At 36.1% G+C, this 20948-nt stretch overlaps 1 protein-coding gene across 1 annotated transcript in view; it reads left to right on the top strand.

The window, feature by feature from the left end:
- ps (RNA-binding protein Nova-1-like protein passilla) overlaps positions 1-20948 on the top strand; it is a 48441-nt gene that overhangs the window by 8578 nt on the left and 18915 nt on the right. Inside the window, exons 2-4 of the mRNA XM_081730512.1 lie at positions 5916-6062; positions 10299-10453; positions 15759-15912. Of these exons, the coding sequence (XP_081586638.1) occupies positions 5916-6062; positions 10299-10453; positions 15759-15912 (456 nt within the window). The remainder of the gene's footprint in view (positions 1-5915; positions 6063-10298; positions 10454-15758; positions 15913-20948) is intronic.

Raw genomic sequence — 20948 nt, 5'->3', positions numbered from 1 at the left:
TCAAATTGTTCGTCTTCTATGGATGTTTCTACTCGTAATTGCCCTTCTACAATTTTCTCCTAAATCGTCATCATATATGATATTAGTTCGATTTCTCTGTGGTTTCCACATCCTTCTGCATTTCCCTTCTTCTTGAAAATAGGTACAATAACCCTATTTCTCCATTGACTTGGCATTTTTTCATGTTCTTAGATGTTTTGCATCAGATCTCTTATAATACCTGTAGCTTCTAGCCGCAAACTCTTCCGTTCTTCTACTGTTATGCCGCCTGGTCCTATCGCTTTTCCCGTCTTCATTTTCTTTGACGGTTTCTCTACCTTTTCGTGGGTTCTAATGTTGCTCCCCGGATTTTCTTCACTTAAAGAGTCCATCTCTTTTTGATCCTAGCTTTGTTAGTAAGACCAATTTGGCTTCGTTTTTCACTTCTTAATATAAGTAGTATCCTTTGTTCCTTGTCTTTTTTGATAACTTGTATAATTCCTTCACTCCATCTGGTGTTTGTAGTTCTCCATACATTTCATGCCAGGATTGTACTCTTGCCCTGGCCACTGACCTCTTTGCTACCTTATTAGCCACCTTGAAGCTACGTTTATCCTCTTCTATTCCAGAAGCATCCCACTTTTTTCTTGCTTCTCTCTTTGCATTAAATCTTTGCTTCAAAAATATGATTTGCAGATTACGGAAATTAAATGTAAATATTCGTGGGACGTTATTAAATGTAAATGTATTAATTATAAACATCGGATGGAAGAAAACTAAGCACATGTTATGTTTAAAGGAAACCTAAAGGATGTATGTATATGTCGGAGCTAATATATAGTTGGATATCGGAGTATACCTTGGAGATGGATATCGTATTGATGTAAGATAAAATCCGTGTGACGTAAGTTCTGTTGGAAGAATATACAGATGGTGATCAGAAAAATGGAAACACCTGAACGAAATTGCAACTTACCAGATTCATATGGTGTCGGGCCACATTTCGCCTTCAGAGCAGCCTTGATGCAACGTGGAATGGAGGTCGTGAATGGTAGCAAGTGGAATTTTACACCATTCCTCGTGCAGGGCATCGGCCAGTTCTGTGAGAGAGGATGGAGGTGGAAATTGTCGCCGGAGTCGTGTTTCCAAGACGGACCACAGATGTTCAATTATGTTGAGATCTGGGGATTGGGCGGACCAGGGGAGGTGTTGAACTTCATCCCGATGTTCCTCAAACCACGCTGCAACAACGCCAGCTGTGTGAATGGATGCATTATCATCCTGGAAGATGGCGTCATTGTCCGGGAACAACATCCGGACCATAGGATGCAAGTGGTCTCCTAAATTTGCGACATAATCGTTGGCAGTGATTCGTCCGCTAAGTGTGACCACATGACCCAATGAAAACCATGATATGGCGGCCCACAGCATTACCGAGCCGCCGCCATGTTTCACAGTTGGGCGGAGACACTGCAGGTCATAAGCTTCTTTGGGCGTTCTCCACACATAAACACAGTCCGTGGTTGGGAATAGGGTGAAGGGTGACTCATCCGACCATATCACACGTTTCCAGTCCTCAACGGTCCAAGTTGCATGGTCGCGGTACCATTTGCGGCGTGCGAAAGCGTTATGGTCCCTAATGAGCGGTTTGGCCCGTGCAACACGACCCCGTAAGTTCATGTCATGTAATTCGCGGCAGACTGTGATTGTCGAAACAGGGTGAGGGAGGTGCTGATTGAGTTCCTCCGTCACTTGCTCTGCAGTGGCACGACGGTTCTGCGTGACATGTGCTTTAATACCCGGCGTGACCTGTCACTCATGATTTTCTTCCGCCCACTGTTCCGCTTCCTCGATGTGGTTTTCCCGTGTGTTGTGTAGGCCGTCATCACCTTCGACATTGTCCCACGCGACACACCTAACACAGTAGCCACTGCCGTCACACCCACCCCACATAACTGCGCACAAACAATTTGCCCTCTTTGAAAATCTGAGAGGTCTCCCATTTTACACTATTTCCGTCTGCTGCAGCCACTGGACACTGCTGTTCCACTGCGCCTGACGTAGTATGGAGACCGACCTAACACACCACCACCAGCGGTCCGGCGCTGCGGGCGCCACGACACCACTGCCAACCCATACATCTGACGTGTTGCCAACTACAGGTGTTTCCATTTTTCTGATCACCATCTGTATATATACAATAACATTAGTGAGCTTATATATAGAGAATTTACTAGCTTATTTTAGTATAAAGCCATTATGATGAAGGATGAAGACTAATTATGGATCGCTTGATATATGAATTATTGTAAATGTCTTACGGTTTAGCATTTGAATAGTGGTTTGCTTTGAATATTTGCAATTGATGCTAAAAAGACGTTCAACTTTTCGGGATCTAAAAACACCATCTACTGAAGCACATGAAAACCAACAAACTGAAAAGAGGAATATTGACTTGGACGATTTTTCTGTGAGTGTGAGGGCGCAGTGGATGAGTTAAGCATAATGTATTTCTGTCAGTCCTTCCAGCATAATTTGTTTCCGGAGGGGTCCCAAAACAACGAGCTACATATGAAACTTACAATGGTTATATTTATTATTGACTGATTAATATTATAATGGAAGAAAGAATTGCATTGCTCCTGAAATTTCTGAAAGAAAGTGATTTAAAGAGCAAACGGATCAGAAATAAGGAAGGTAAGAAAACCTATTTATAAGGAAATAAAGTGAAACACATACGCTAACGTATACTTTGTTCACTTGAACCAAAAATGTACCTTTTGGAACTTTGCACTTACGTTCACAGCGGGAGCTGCATGACAGAAGTATTTGATTCATTCATTGAAAGAATCCTGGGTCAAATTTTACTTTTCGTCACATGAATAATAATCGTCAGAATTAGTGGCTGATAGTTTCCAGGGAAAGAACTTTGAGAAAGTATGAATATTTTCTCGAGTCCTCAGAGTGAGCAGCGTAATTTTTAATGTGAAGTATTATGTACAAATATTTCCAGCTTCATGAATTATGAAGGAAGGTACACTCAAGTGTTCATGTTTTTAATGCTTTCCTCAATTTCCTTAAGAATGTTAAGGATAGATAAGAACAAAATCCAACAGTATTCCAAGTTGAAATGAATGGTGTGACTAAAGCAGAAGGAAGAATATTCATGCAAAATGATGATTTATGATTCTGATACTGGCTTATTCTTGTCTTCTCGTTCCAAGTTGTGCACATTTTCAAAAGAAAAAATCTCTATCAACAAGTTTCGGCTTTTCTAAGAATGCTTAAAGTAGAATGAAACAAATATACCTGTACAAAGTTAATATTTATTTATCTTTAAGTGTAATTTGTGATACTTCTTAAAATATATATATAAATATTTTAATGTTGGGATTTCTAAATATTGCTTGTTCCATAGAGAAAGGACGAAGGAAATGAAGAAATGTAGCTAACATAGCATTTGACATATTTTTATTAAATGAAAAGATTAAATTACAGTTCTATATATACAGTATAACCTCATTTATCCTTCCTAACTGGGACCAAAATCAATCCAGAAAATCAAAAATCGGATAAACCGGGTAATATGACTAATAAGCAAACAAATCCTTAAGTAAGCAGACTTACCGTTTATTTCGAAATTTTTCACATAATTTCATAACAAAGAATTGGTTCATTGTTTTCTGTTTCAAACACGTGTAGCGTTTGAATGAACAACTGAGGTGCTTTCTTAACTCGACAAAAAGCATTTTATTAACATGTACAGTATTACCATAATTTATTGTACAATCTGTGCAGGAACTCTACATTTGATCAAAATAAAAACCGAATGTTTGGCGTACTTATAGTTACATTCTTGCTATCATAGTTAAAAATTATTATCTATGTGAACATTAATTTTTTTTTAAAAAAGTCTACAGATTTGTTCCGGAGATCCGGATCAACGAGGGCTGGGTAAACGAAGTTGTAGTATTATAACCAAAACCATATCCACGAAGAAATTTGTTTTATTCATTTCGAATTTTTTGTCATCGCGAATTCTGTCAAGGAATTTGATGCTTAAAATATATAAAACGATAATCATGCCTGTTGTGCTTTTTTGGTCCTTGCTCTGCCTACTCTGAGGGAAGAACGCTGACTGAAAGTATTTGAAAGTAAGATACTGGGGCGAATATTCGGACTCAAAAGGAACGAGAATGGGAAATGGCGAAAATTTCATAATGAGGAACTGCTAAATTTATATCGTTTACCAAATATTGTTAGGGCCATCTAATCTAGGAAGCTTAGGTGGGCACGTCTTGTAGCCAGAGTGAAAGAAAGTAGGAAAGCTTTCAAAATTTTATCTGGAAATACAGTCGGAAGACTTAGGCGCAGATGGGAGGACAATATTAGGATTGATCTCGCAGAAGTAGGAATACAAAGTAGAAACTGGATCCAGTTGACTAAGGACAGAAGTTAGTGGAGAGTTTTCATGAAGTGACATTGAACCTCCAGGTTCCGGTATAGATAGACATGTGTACAATTATTGTGTTATTCATGGTTCCCGCTCGTCCTGGAAAACCTGGAAATGTCCTTGAAATTTACAGAAATATTGAAGTCAGATTTTTCATAATTATAATAAAGATTTTGATTGATTGCTATTTTTATTTGCTATTCCCGTTTTTATGCTGAGTAATAATTTGTCATGATCCTGCATGTGTGGGTGGTTAGTAGGCTTTCTTTCTCCCATCAGAGTGGTTCTCTGGGAGAACTATCCTCTCTTTGTTTCATCCACTAGTCTGTTAACTCATTCTTGGATGCTATCTTCACTAGCATTATCCTCCAGAAACTGTGCTTTGTACCAGTATCAATCCTCCATAATCAGTGTTATTTTCACCCAATGGGCTACACCCAAAGAATGTGATCAGCTGTTTGTTTTGTGTGGAAAATTTACTGAGCAGTTTAAAGATGCATTTGCTGGGTATAAGTTGGACCCTGAGAAGCTGGATTGTTTTTACGCAAAACTGTTGGATGGTTTGAAAGAATTTAAAAGATTTGTGTTTAATCATAAAGAAGTTTCAGGTTTTGTCTCATGGACAGGTTGCTGTTGAACGAGGCTACAGCATAAATAAAGATTGCTTGTTGAAAATATGAACGAGAAATCATTGGTCGGTTTGAGATTAGTGTATGATAATATTTCTCATACTGACCTTTCTTCAATCAGCAACACTATATGGCAGAAATGAAGAAAATAAGGAAATCAAGTGCAGAGCAAGAGGAAAGAGAGAAGTGAAAATGTACAGCAGCTGCAGAGAAAGAAAAGGAAATTGATGGAAACAAGTGAAGCTTTGGAGACTGAAGCAAACCAGCTTGCACATGAAGCAGAGCAGAAGTCTTGCTTTACCTTATTGACAAAGTCAAATGCTATGCATAAAGCAACTTCGCTAAAGAAAAAAGAAGTTGTGTCTGTAGATGAGGAGATCGCACAACTCCTTACACGGTTGAAAAACTTTTAATATAATTCCTTTTTTTCTTCTAACTATATCTTACACTATTACACAATGAAGATGCCATGTACGAAAAATAGATTTTTATTGTTTGTAAATTTGTTCGGTGCACAATTAAAATGTAATGTAGAAAGAATGAAAATATGTGTGCTGGATGTGGATGGATCGGGTAGCTATAAAAGGAGTTGGGAGAGAAATAAAAGCACATTACGCTCCGCTTTGTGTATTTAATTATTGTGTATTAATACTGTACTTGCATTAATATTCACTGCATAAGCTACTGTACTTTTCATTTCACTGTTGTGAGTTTTGAACCTACAATTGCAATCCTGTTATACCTTCCTGTGACGAAGTCCTGGAAAATTTGTGATTTGTCCAGAAATTGTTCTGGGAAAGAGAGTGGGAACCCTGGTTATTGTATATTGTATCTTATTGTACTTCTCGTTTTAGGTGCTGATGGAACGTATCATTTTAAGTTGCTTGTACCAAGTGTAGCTGCAGGTGCCATAATAGGAAAAGGAGGTGAAACAATTGCACAACTTCAAAAAGATTGTGGAGCTCGCGTGAAAATGTCTAAGGCAAACGATTTTTATCCAGGTAAGTGCAGTGAATTTCATATTTTCGTCCTAATACGTGGAAATGGAAATTTTACAAGGCGTTAAATTTTTTGAGTCAAAAGTAGAATTATTTGTCAATTTGACTCATCAGAAATTAGATTAGCTTAGTTAAACGTGCATAATAGACTTGTTCGATTTAGTTTAAAGAATAAGGTGTTGTATGACAAATTAGTACTCTTTCCGTATTGATTGATTAAATTGTGAAAAGTGGCTGTGCCTCGTTGTTTGGTCAGTCAGAAAGTAAGTCTCCTCAGACAAAGTAGCTTATCGTTGTGACAGTTTTTAATTGTTTTTTAATGTTGCATAGTATAGATGCAACGAGTAAATTAAAATAAAGGATCTTCAGATTAGAGGTGCTCGCCAATAATATGAGAAATAAGTCATAATTGTTTCTTCACATTGTTGGCTAATAGATGCAAGAATTGTGTAAATTTGAAATCGCTCACAAGAAACACATTTTAGATGTAATATAATCATTGTTCTTATTTATGTTGTAGTTATTTTTGAAATTTACTCACAGTAATTTCAGATGCTTGCTCTGCAGTCAGCGGCTGGTAAAGGGATTACGAGTTAACAAAATTCGTACTTTACAATACTTAGTATACATTGAAAGCATACACTTGGTTAAAACAAAAACAAATATTTGTTAATTCTTCAATGATTTTTTTTTTTTTTTTTTTTTTTTTTGCTAAATACTGTGGAATTCATGTTTGAAAGAAATCAACTAACATTGGCTTTGTTTTTACATAAGTGTGTCTTTTTAATGTTTAGTGTTGTTAAGTGAGTAAATTTCCTTAATTCGTAATCTCTTTAACACCTGAAGAACACATCAAAGCATGCAGCTGAAATTATTGTGAATGAATTTCAATGACTGGAAGGCAATTATATTAAGTGTTCAAAATTCATGTTGTTGTCTAGTAGGTGAATAACTGTGCGAAATTTGTGATTATCAAGTAAGATATTGATTCACTTGAAGGGAAGTAAATTAGAGTAGCGTGTGATGTAACCTGAAAAGAGGTTTACCAAAAATCAAATTGTGATAACTTCTTCTTTGTGTGTATATATATATATATATATATATAAAGGGGGTAGTTAAAATTAAAAAGTTACAGATGCTCTTGGATTCAGTGCACTCCGGATACTGGAATAGAAATTTGTTTGATCGTTAATGTCACTGAATTTAATGTATAGACTTCTAAAATGTGCTTTAAGGATTTATTAACAAAGGGACGAATTTCTGGAAGATTTAATATAATAAGAGAGTACGAATGATACATTCACTGGGAAGTAATTTCAGATGCGCAAAATCACTTGAGATATGATTGAATTGTATTCAGAACCACCCTACTCGTATTTCTCATGTTTCACTCCCAGGTCGGTTAGTGATCTCGGCTGCAGTGAAGAAGCCAGTTTTATTTCTTGGAGCTAACGGAAGAACAGAGACTTCTTTGAAGCTTTTTTGTTTTTTATCGAAAAGAATAATTGTTAGATTGCTTTGACCTATATTCCAATACAATATGTCGGAGGGAGGGAAACGTAGCTACTAGAGGATTGCCTCCTCCCTCTGGCGTCGTCACTGCTCAGCTTTGGTGCAGGAAACAAAAGTTCATTGTTTGGTATACGTACACGTTAAAATTATCAATCATCAACTAACATCACTAATGCTTTAGCTTTCTATTAACTACAGATCGTTTCCTTAAGGGTTTGTAGGTGGTAACTTTTCATCAAGACAGGAGCAAACATATTTATGTAACTGTGTCAAGTTAAGTTGTAAGATAAGAGGAGAGGGGGGAGGAGGGCAGGGTGTGTTTTTAACATAGACCACCCATTGTGTCAAGCACTGATTCCAAAGCACCATAGAAAAGAGGAAAACACAAAAAGAAAGAAAAGGTCAATTGTCACTTGGTTACGTTACGTGTTATATAACGTGACAAGGAAGGAAAATTTTAAAAATACTTGGGCGGGAGGATTAATAAATTTACTGAAGAACAAAAATGTATTTGTGTTTTTTCTGAAGGAGCTTGTAGAATTTGGTGTTGGAGAATATTTATGATCACAAGAAAATTTATGTAAAGGTGATAGAGTTTTTACGCTATTTGATTCAATAGGATGTATATTAAATAGTTATTAAAATTGTTTTTTAAAATAAATAAATAAAAAAAAACTATTTATTTAACTGGTACGTTTCGGCAAGTAGTTACTGCCATCCTGGGCAAAGCCCTTTTAGAAGACTACATTTGCGTGACGAACTACATCATCATTTCATTATCCTTTCCTATATTCGTAACTTACACACTTCCAATACTCTTTCAAGTAAATTCTCCTTGTACTTTCGTGACTTCTCTTTCTTTTCACTAACCGGTATCTTGTAAAACTGGCAATTTGTAATTAATAAAATCTTTCTCTAAAATTTTTACCGGTTTTTGGCCTTTACTGATAAACATAATATTGCAAAGAAAACTCACAAAATTTTAATTTTATCTAGAGAACCTTAGTACCATCTGACCTAAAATTTAAAGTCTGTATCGTTACTTTGGTGCACAATACACTTAACCTGAGTTTACCTGAGTTTTTTTTTTTTTTTTTTTTTTTTTTTTTTTTTTTTAACTTTGCTGTGTAGACCCTTATGTAATCAACCAATAAATTTTAAATCTTTGCCTTTACTACCTTGTTCTCGCTTTACCCTTCAGATCGTGGAAAGCTATTAAGAATGGTAATAACTATTTGCTGAAATGAACGCAAAAGGGTATTTTTCGTAAAGACAATTTTAATAAGTGTGGAGTTTTGGTGGTTACTGTGTTAGGTAAAAGAGGGTTCTGGACATTTCAGAAGCAGCGATAATTATTAAGTAACAGAAGACGACTTTGGGTTTCCTCAGTAGAAAAAATTGGATAGCTGCTGCATTTTGTTTTATGCATTTTATAGTATTTAAGAGGGTTGTCCCGTAAGATCCGAGCTTCACCCAAAAGAATTATAGAACCCGCAAGTGTGATCTATTTTCAATGAAGCCCCTTTCAGATCTATACACATTTACCAGTTCTTTGATCTCGATCTCGTAAAAACATTTATCAAGATCATTAAAATGTCGTCCACAACACTACTGATGCTATAATCACAGACAAAATACTTCTCAGTCAATTCACTTTTCCAGGTTGTGGAGGTATGGTAATCTAATGGTACAAGATTGGGCAGGTACGGCAGATGTTCCACAAGTTTTAAACCACATTCACGGGTAGTGGTGGTAACTGTCTCAAAAATAGTCGTGTTAATGGAAGATTATCTTAAAGAATAATTATTGGTCAAGCGAGTCTTTCCGCAGCGATTGACCTTAACGGAACAGCACAATGATCTCTGGGATAATGTAACCATCTGATTGATAGTCTACCAGCACTATGTTTTGTGCAGTCCAGAAAACTAACAACAACACTCCCAGCTAATAAAATGAACTTCACTTCATTGATACGGGAGAGTCAGTATTGTTTCACTAATTGGACTACTGTTTTTTCTTACGTGTATAGCGTTAGGTCCAGACCAAAAGTCACTCGTCGTCAGAGTTCGGTCATTGATCAAATGTTTTGGCATCCAACGTTCAAAATCATTGCTCATCTGCAAATGGTCTTGGACAGTTCATTTAACCGTTGTCTACCATAAACATCTTGTGCAATTTGTCTCCATTTTGTTCTATCACTGCACCGCCCTGTCATGGGGAAGCTCGTCATCAGTACTCTTGTTTCGCCCCTAAATGCACTTAGTCAACCTTTTGCTATAGCCTGGATCATCTCGTAATGCTGTCATTATGCCTTCGTGGATATTCCTGAGTTTTGTAGATGCGCAATAACTACTCAGCTTTTTCCTTTCTATTTTTCCGTCATACTTCCTTAGCACCACTCTAGTCTTTAAAAAGAAACATTAAATAACGAAAATCGGCACATTGTATCAAAAATATATATACTATAAATTTCTTGGGTCATTTTCAAACTGTAGCTGATTCTAGATCAAGCTCAATATTTACGGGACAGCCTTCTTCTTTCTTATATTCTTTCTCTCTCCGACCATGAATAATTATGGCTTGTAAACACTATGCTTGTATTTAGCACTTCCATTATAAATATGCATATGTTTATACATTTATTTAGATAGCTGATTATTAACAGTGTATAACTATGCTGCCAAATATTAAGCAGTATATTTATTTATGTTCCTTATTTCGTCCTAGGGACAACGGAGCGCGTATGTCTAATAACAGGTAGTGTAGAAGCTATAATGAATGTTTTAGTATTCATTATGGAGAAGATAAAAGAAAAACCCGACCCAAATGCGAAACCAGCAATAGATTTCGACAGTAAAACAGCTGCTGAACGTGAAAAGCAGGTACGTTAATCAAGCCAAGTCCAAATTTTTTTTTCGTAAGTATTGAGTGACAAATGGATCTCAAAGAACTTTGATGGTTTGTAGCACATTTAAGCCAGGAATACGGGGTTGCTAATGTTTAGTCCCAGGTTTCAGCAGATTATTTCCTCTAGATACTGTTATTTTTAGCAACGTTAGCATGATGTTCGTGATTTTTATCATTCATTTTTATTTCTAACCGTCACCAGTAGCCGTGTAAAAATTCTTGACGGTAATGAAAAGATTCAGTATGCGATTTTCATATTGTAGCTGTATAACAACGAATCGGAAATATATGTTCGCAGTGCTACGCAATCTTCATATAATTATAAAATATTGAATGGTCAGCGGAAGCAATAATATATGCCCATTGTACTGGAATTTAGTAGGAATACACGACATTATTCTTTATTGATGTGTCACCCAAGCTACACTTTGTTTCTTGGCATGCACGCATCTTAGGTTCAAAGGATTGAAGGTAATTCCTAGGCTATGTGAGCTTGTGCAAATTCTTGTCGGAGTTTTCTCATCTTCTATTTTTGTCATTTCATCAATTCTTATATTCATCACTTATTTACGTTTATCATCCGACTCTTTTCATGTTCCAACAGTTAAAATAGTGATTCCGGAATTGTCGTTTTCTGGAAACAGAACTAGTTTCCAGCATAAGGGAACCTTCGCCCTATTCATCTTTCTTATAAAGTTGGCGCCGTGTCACCATATGGAGGTAGGATTGGATTTTGTCATCTTCCATATGTTATATAATTGTGTGTGTGTTTTCACTACAGACTCCATAACATGAAAAGATTGTGTCTCCATTCTGATATGTTTTCAGGTAACTGTATGTATCAATTTTTAACAAAATTGCTCAGCACGTAATTGAAATAAAACACACCACAGAAATGAGTGACATCGTATCTTTCTTGTCCCCAAAGCGTTTAAGAGCAAGTGTTTTTTCCGAAGATCGGTTCTTTTAATCCAGAAAGACAATTTGATTAAACTTAGTCTCACCAAAAAGTTAGGCTACATTATATATATATATATATATATATATATATATATATATATATATATATATATATATATATATATTGGATTTGCAGCTAAATTTTACCTGTGACAAATAGATCCAAAAGATTTGTCTTTAGACCCTCATGTAAGTCAGAATCTTGATATTTTCGTGACTGCGGGGCACGATGGCGCAATGATATTGCGCCCACTTTTGGTGTAACGATACCTTGGTTCGATCGCGGGCCGTGGAAGGTTTTGAAGAACAATATCGTGTCCATGGGTTCTCTCGGGGTTTTCCCGTTTTCCTCATCATTTCATCAGTTATTTCACAATCATTCATTTTCATTAATCACTCATCTCCTGCAGTAGAAATTTCGTTTATATGACTTTCAAAACATTTTACAAAGAAATCCTTTTGGAATATAAAACGATAAAAGGTTTGTCTTCGTTAAATTCATATGATTCAGCATTGACATTCTAGGCGCTACTTTTAAGAATTATTTATATATATATATATGATTGAGATAGAATTGACTGTGTTTACATCAGGTTACTTGATGGCGAGTACAGATATCCATAAAAACAATTGAAATGTCAGTCTCGCAGGAAAATGCAGAGGTGAAAAGAATGCTTTTCAGTTAATAAATCCGTCATTGTCATTCCGATTCTGGCTTCCTGCAGAGGTATACGGATAAAATTTCGCGGCCGAAACATCGCCGCCCAAAATCTTACCTGGCCAGGACCTCGCTATAACAATCCTTTGAGAGTTTCTGGGGCCAAATAATAATAGTCTATGTATCCTAAACTCAGGTAATTGTCCTTCAACACCTCTGATCTAATCTATTGTAGTTAAATTGGTTAATGTGAATTGTGAATTCTAACGGCGGATCAGAAATTATGCCAAAGATTTAATATCCCAATAAGCTAACATTTATTTCAGCGTTTTCGAGAATTCGGCTTTCAGTGAGGAAATGGGCAATTTACACAGTTCTTTCACGGCATTCAAATTGACGTCGTTTACCTGATCACGGGAAAATAGACGAACGATTTGAAGTGAATTTTCTGTTTACTGTGCTCAGATTTATTTTCAAGTTGCCTTTTTTTTTTTTTTGTGTGTGTGTGTGTGTGTAACCATGCTTGATTTGAGAAGAGTTCCTATTCGTTATGAAAAAGTTACTAAATATTAGGGGGGGTGGGGAGCAAACGTCTGGGTCCGTATCTGAGGAATCTGTCTCGTAATAATACATATATTTTTTGTCGAGACAAAAAAAAAAAAAAAAAAAAAAATATGTCCGTATCATGGATGTCTGTTAATGGAGTTTATTTCTTTTTATTTTGTGAATAGAGTTACATACATACAATGATACGATACAGTACACACAACGATATTTTGTATATTCTACACTGAAGAAATCGCTGTCGCGAGATTTTGAACGACCGACGTTTTGGCCCGCAAGATTTTGAACAGCGAGATTGTGGTCCAAGAGGTTCTGGCTGGGAGATTTTTTTACTCGAACCTCCTGCAGTGTGTGTGTGAGGCCTCGAGAACTACATTTTTTAGCTCACTAATCATTTTCCAACTTCTATCTTTTTCACATCCTGACGTCTGGTCCTTGATTTTCCTTACTTTTTGTCATTTTCATGAGCAGAAATTTTGGAAAGTGTTCTTTGTGCATGTATATTCAAGAGTAGCATAGCTTTTAAAAATACTTTCTGGAACATCTCGTGATCTAATTTTTTCTTCTTGGGCCGCGGTGGCTCAGCGGTAAAGCGTTCACCTCTAGTGCTTGAGGTCCCTGGTTCGATCTCAGCTCGCGCCAAATGAGCTTTGTAGGGGACAAACACTGTGTGCGTGGGTTTTCTCTTGGGTTCTCCCTTTTCCTCCCACTTTCTTCATTCCACCATTTCATTCATTATTTCATCATCACCGTCTCCTTTAGTCTAGCCGGCATAACAGTGGGACGTAAAACTCAAAGATTTCATTTAATTTTTTCTAATTTCTTCTTCGATCTTTTCTTATGTTCCTGTGAATTCTTCGTCAGGAATCTCATCTGTATTGCTTGGATTCTGCTGTACGATCCTTTAGTCTTTCCATGCTTCCTCAGTATACGTTGTTACGAGTGTGAAGTACGTGTTGTAGTAGCATGTTAACTTCCTCAGGAATGTCCCAAACTCATATCAGATATACCACACATTAATTTTAAAAAAAGTTTTGCTGCTATTGTCTCCCACTAATTACTCCCGTCACACAGATTTGCCATTATTTTTGAACTCAGATATTTGAAGGTTTCTGCTGTTTACAGTGGTTTTCCTCTTAGTTTTATTTGCATGTCTCGGTGGTATTTGTTTCTTAAAATTTTGAGCGTTAGTTTTCTCTGCTGATTCGAAAGCTATATTTTGTTGTATACTTGTCTAAAGTCTGCATAACCTTTTTATTTGTCAAGGTTCTCTCCAAAGCATTATCACGTTTACGGAAGAAAATATATTTCTATCTGTTTTATATTCTTCTGTTTTAGTGTTGCTCTACTTAATAATAATGGGAGAGCTTAGTACCTTATTTAAGACTATACCTCTTTTAACATTTGTTCTTTTTTTCCATAGTTCGTTTGCACTTTACACGGTTAGTTTTCATAAATTTGAAATTCGAAGAGCAAAACATTGTTACCGGATCGATAGACGTAAAACTCAAAGATTTCATTTCATTTTTACCGGATCGATAAGCGAACTCCGGTTTCCGGCGTACCGTAATGGTAACCACTATTTAACCCTGACAGCCACAATTTTTCACTCTTGAGGTCTGTGCACATCCATTTTAGATCACATGAACTATGCTAGTGATTCCCAACCTTTTGTGATTGACATCATTTTACAGAACGCCCACAACATCGCAACATAGTTGTCTGATTTGTATTAATAGTAAAATAAATTACGATCATGTAAGACTAAAGTTTCTATAAAGTAGTAACTCTCTGCAACAACTGAACACTGTTGCTGTCACTGGAGGCATTGACTGGTACAACCTAATTTTAATTGAATCATTAAATGCTTCATGAGTTTTAAATTTTAAAATTTCGTGGCACCATATGGAACTGCGCGACACATCGTTGGAAAACCACTGAACTATACTATAACTCCTGGTTTGCTTGTCAACCTTATATCTTTATTAATGAACTTACAAATTGGTGGCTCAGTGGTAGAGCGCTCTTAACAGTGTAATACGTCCCTGTTCAACTTCCGTCCACGTTAGTTTGTGATGAATAACATTATGTCCTTGGAATTTTCTTTTTCTAAGCTTCCCCATTTTCTACCTCGTTGTCATTCCAATTCTTTCTTAATAATTCACTTATAGTACGTTAATGCAACCGCTTTGCCGTAGGCGTGTTTAATATTTTGCACAGTCTCGATCGCGCAGTACCCAAGTTGCTGGGACACTGTTGTTCGTAACTTTGTTCGCTCATTTCCATAACGTGACACAACTCACTTGAAAATACAAGCCCTTCCAGTTCACCTGTTAACACGACGGACTTGTCAATCACACTGAAGCTACATGAGTTGTTGATGTATGCGCGCTGTGTGTGTGGCAGAGGGAGGGGGAGACAATAGTATTGCCAATTCGTAAGTTCTGACACGTCTTATTAATTTTTATACACCTCGCTTGTCTTGCCGTTAATAGGAAAGTGAGTGAGAGCAACACGAAGAATGTTCCGTTGCCTTAAGTATTAGAGATAATGAAGTTTGAGAACTTGAACTTTCATCTAAAAATATTTTATTTATTTAACTACATTTTGAAAATAACCGGAGTAAAAAATATTGTCTGACTGTTTCGAGAAAGAACTAAATAATCTTTGTGCTGTTGTGTACTTCTAGGTGAAGGTTTTGGCATTTTTTACATTTATTGAATAAATTCGTATTGTAGCATCTTAGTGTCTGCAGTAGAACAGAAATGTAGTAAGAATAAATAAATAATACCAGAGCAAGGCTGAATATTAAAGTTGGGGGAAAATCTCAGTAGTTCGAAAATTGAGAACAAGGTTATTGAAGCGAAAAATGTGGACTTTTCAAGTGTCTAAACTTTAATGTATATTTTATTTTTAGCATGCGTTTAATGAAATTACTTAATTACTTAATATCAATTTTACAGTTTCCATATATTAACTAAACGTAGTCTCTATACAGAGAAGATTAAATTTTTCTATTTGCGTAAATTTATTTCATGTTATTTTGTACCATCTGTTAGAAGATGATTTACATGTTTATAAGGTTGTTGTCATTTTAGGTGAAAATTCTAGTTCCAAATAGTACTGCTGGGATGATCATAGGAAAAGGTGGTAATTATATTAAACAAATTAAGGAAGAGAGTGGTGCTTATGTTCAAATTTCCCAGAAAGCCAAGGACCAAACACTCCAGGAGAGGTGTATTACTGTGATAGGTGAGTAGCACAAATCGTAAACTTACTGAACAGAATTTTAACAAGAATTCTTAAGCAAACAATATCTTAAGTATTAGTTTAGACACTGAAAAACCACAAAAAAATACCCTAAACAATGCTCACAGAGTAGTAGTTTGTCCTACAAAATGATTACTTTTAATATAATAGTTCAAGATCAAGAACTGAAGTACATCAAAAGAATAAGAATGAACATGACACTTATAGATCATTTTTAGATCCTTTAGGAAGTGAAAAATTGGGGTCCAGCGATCAGGTCTTTCAATGTACGTTAGCATCCTTCTTATACACTGACAGGGTATTTACTAGTCAGGGACAGTGTTCACTTCTGGCAGGAGCGACGTGATGCGAGAAGGTGAATTTGCTTTACTATATAATTGTGTGTGCCCTTGCGCCATATATAAAATGCTGGAATGAAAACACAAACACTTTTAGTACTAGAAACAGTAAAGCAGTGTATATTGTTGAACATCATCTGAATAGTTTCAAGGAATCGATTTGTGAGCTTCATCTAGTAAGGTTCTTCAAAAATGGTCCTACGTCAACTTCTGACTTTCAAATTCACTGAAAGAGGGTGTGGAAGGTGGTATCAGCGTCGTTTAAAAGTGAAAGGTTGGTGAAAGTAAACATGTTCAGAAAAGAAAACTAGCTTTATCCTGTGAATGTAATGATTTACGGCGATTTGCTCCTAAAAGCCACAAGAATGAATGCACCATAGAGCTAAAATTTCGTGCAGCAGAATTCCGACAGTTGCGAGTATTCAGGAAGTCTATTCCCTAAAAAATGTGTTGACTGAAGAACTCCCTGTTTTGGATCTAGAAGTTAGCAAAGCCCGATTCCTAAGTTGAATTTAGAATTCGTTCAAATGAAAAGACACCAATCGTTTCCACATTTTCCCAAGACAAATACGTGGATGCCTCGTAGCACATATTTATTTCGTTGCAGTACCCCGTTCAGAATTAGAATTGTTCAAAGTCTGAAACAAAATTTACATAAAAAACTAATGGAAAGCGAACACAATGCGTTATATATATATATATATATATATATATATATATAATTTTGTTAAATTAGAATATAGATAGTAACATTTTAATTATAACATTAAAAATTATCGTGAAAACTCATTTATTTACCGGTATCCGAACTTGTAGTAATCACAGAGACTGAAAAAAAAGTATGGTTGCCTTTACGACTGTTTTAATGGCTAGCACATGTGTCTTTGGTGCACGAAGTCCCAGGTTCAATTCCCTGTGGGAGAGACTTAAAATTTGAATGCACTAAGGTGGCTCACAATTCCACCTTAAACTGAGGTTCACGTCTCGTATAGCCTCAATGCTGAATTGAACACTAAACTGCAATCCAACCAACCAACAGAAAGTATGCTCCTGTTGTCAGGCGTCTCTTTCCGGCTTTTTAGCTGAAGGGTGTTGGTTGCCGTTCTCTTTCTCCTGCGGAGGAAATCTTTCTAATGTTGTTGAGCTTTTTTGTTCGGGGTGGGGGGATACTTTAAAAATTACCCAGCACACTGTCGTTTAACAAGTTGATGTTTCTGGCTGCTACAGTCATATTTTTCCACAACAGTTTGTGTTCTGACCCCGAATAGATTTTAATTCTTTAAGGTCAGCATTAGAAATGCACTCCTTGTCGCCTTTCTCTTACACACAATCCTCGTAGTTGTTTATTTCCTGAAAGTTCTTAGAAAATTTTAAACTTCAAACACTAATAAACGCTTCCGTACGCTGTACGCATTTCAAACTCAGAAACTTGATTTGAATTCGAATAAAATTTTAACTCTTAAAATTTGGAACGTTATAAGTTAGAAACGTTCGAACTACGTGGCACTGTTTGATTTTGTGAACAAGTCTGTCTGTATTGAATCTGGATTTTGGTCCATAAAGATAGGTTGCTTCCCAATTGAACATTGACGTTACAGTAGATACACTTTCTTCATGTACAGTTTAGAAGGTTAAAGACTCAATCTTCCTTCCTTTGGAACCATAAACGAACACCTTTTAAACTCAAAAGTCAACAACGTACCTTCCTACCAACGTAACCTATCTGTCAGTGTCCTTCAGGACTATCTTAGGTCCAAAACTTCCCGGAGTTGTCCTTTGTGTTCGCTTCATCGGAAGGAAGAAAATAGGTTGCATAATTTCTGAGGCTCATTTCGACCCTACTATCCTCTTTCATTTTGTTAAATTTTCGTAATAGTAAAGTTAACATTAGTTTCCTTCCCTTCCTTCAGTGTTTATTAGAATATTTTAAGTTTCAGACTAAAAACAAGTGAAAGGATATAAAGTTCATACCTACACTTACGAACGGTAGAAATCAATGTATTCCCAAATAATGCCAATACAAAAAACAATTTTATTGGCTACCCTGCGACCACCATAAATAAGCTTGACGCTGAGTTTATTACATTCTGCGCCTCCTACAATGTAAATGTATACGAAAGAACCATATAGTATATATATATATATATATATATATATATATATATATATATATATATATATATATATATATATATATATATATATGTCTGTGATATATTATGCACAAACTATGTGTATCATGGAAGGAAAAAGCTATAAAAGCAGATAGAAATGAATGATTAGAACAAAAACGACCAACTAGAAGTAAAGAGCTGGAACTAAAAGGAATGCAGATTTTAAGATACGATTGAGCAACACTGTAAATAACTGATGACTTCAAGTGTGAAATGTGCAGTTGCTACTATTATTATTTCAGTTCTTATCGTGACCTTGTGGAATATTTGTAAAGCCTGAAGAAGTCAGTTTAATATATCGTCGTTGATACTGCAATATGTCTTTTGAAGAAGAAGAAGAAGAAGAAAAAAGGTACCTGTTTTCCATTGTCTTGCAATCCAAATTGCCGACAGCAACTTTCTGAAGGACGTCTCACCAGTAGCAAGTTATTTCCACACTATCAACACAACGAATGTCAGAGGGCGTCGGATTTTGTTACAATTATTTTTTTCCTCCCTCTCTCTTTCTCTCTCCTGAAAACTTGAGATATGGCATATTGCAGTAACAGTGACGATATAGATGTATGAAGAAGGGATTAACGAGTACAGCTACAACAATTGATTTCGTGTACATTTGAATTATAGTGTCAACAGTAGTCAAAATGTACACAACTCACTTCAGTAATTAAATATAATAATAAATGGTTGTTCAAAAGCTATGTAACCTTATGAGAAGACATTTCTTCTAAGTATTTTGTACATTTTCTACATTAAGTGCTTGAAGTGACTGCCGTTTTGTTCTAATTTTAGTGTATACAGTCATATGCACTAATAAAATACAGAGATACAACGTTGCTAGTATCATCTACTTACGAGTCTTAATATTTGGAAAGAAATGTATGACCTATCTGTGGTACATACTAGTCATCCTGATGGTTTCGATGCATGAGGAGACAAAAGCGCAAAATTATCAAGTTAAGGTCACTATTCAAGTTCCTGGACCAAGAGAGCATTGACTACATAGAAATACTACTCGAAGAAAGTTCACCATATTCCCTAGCAGAATCCATTGTTCAGGAAATGAGTGATGATGAAAACACGCACATCTAAACATAATCTTTACTCAGAAACTGGCTGATGCAACAGGCAGTTTGAATAGTGTTACTAATATCACAGATATAGAAGGTACTATGTGTATAAAAAGGAACTCTTATGATGTTGTACATATAATTAAATGTGATCTTGAAAGAGACGAGAAATCACCCAGAAGAATGAAAGAAATATTAAGGACAGAGTTTGATGTTATAGAAATTTATTATAAAAATATTTTTTTGCTTTCTCTTTTTGAATTGGAAAGTGCCATATATTTCAAATATTGTATGTGAAATTTATGAAATAGAATTGACATCAAAAGAAAATATACAAGTGTTATTAGTAATATTTGTACATAGGGACAGCCAGGAGAATGACATTTCCATTCATCTTTCCTCTCAAAATATATAAAATGATTACGAAACATGTAAAAAATACAGATTACCAGATTGATATATTTATAAATAATATGACTCTCGAAAAGAACTCATTTTTAAAAACTTTTTTTTTTAACTTTCTACTGAAAGACTTAAAAAGGCCAATCTGTTTGCAAACGACCCATATATATTTGGTCTAGGAATTAATTCGTGCGGTTGGTACGCACACATTGAAGCTGTAGTACAAACACAAAATACATAAATACCTTAAGAAAAATATTGTCTATCGCTAGCCACCACTTTCGCCCATCTGTCAGGCAATGTACGGATTCCGTGGCGAAAGAAGTCCTCATCCTTGGAAGCGATCCAGTCAGAGACCCATGTTTCGATATCTTCTGAAGAAGTAAACCGCTGTCCAATCAAATCGTTGTTCATGCAATCGAACAAGTAGTAGTCCGAAGGAGCAACGTCTGGTGAATACGGCGGGTGGGGTAAAACTTCCCATCCGACATTTTCTAAATAGGTTTTGACCGGTTTTGCGACATGTGGGCGAGCGTTATCATGTTGAACAATAAGTTTATCATGTCTGTTCTCCCATTCTGGTCGTGTTCTGGCCAGAGCTTGCTTCAAACGCATTAATTGTCGTCGATAACTTTCTCCATTCATAGTTTCACCCGGTTGCAGCAGCTCATAGTACATCACACCTTTCATATCCCACCATATGCACAGCATAACCTTTGCACAGTGAATATCTCGTTTTGGTTGTGATGGACCTGGTTCACCTGGTTTCACCCAGGCCTTTTTTCGTTTAGGGTTCTCGTAATGGATCCACTTCTCATCACCCGTAATAATTCGATGCAGAAACCCCTTTCTGCTCTGTCGTTGAAGCAGCAATTCGCAAATGGTTTTTCGTCTTTCAACGTCTCTGTCTTTCAATTCATGTGGAACCCAATGTGACATCTTTTGAATCATTCCCATGGCTTTCAAGCGTTTGGAGACTGTTGTTTGATCAACGCCTAATGCTGCTGCAAGTTGTTCCTGCGTTTGACACGAATCCT

This window comes from Thermobia domestica, chromosome 11 (genome assembly GCF_964235325.1).
Source record: "Thermobia domestica chromosome 11, izTheDome1.hap1.1, whole genome shotgun sequence".
NCBI classification, from domain to species: Eukaryota; Metazoa; Arthropoda; class Insecta; order Zygentoma; family Lepismatidae; genus Thermobia; species Thermobia domestica.
Note: the sequence above shows the minus strand (reverse complement) of the source record. Positions and strands in the feature narration are given on the sequence as shown.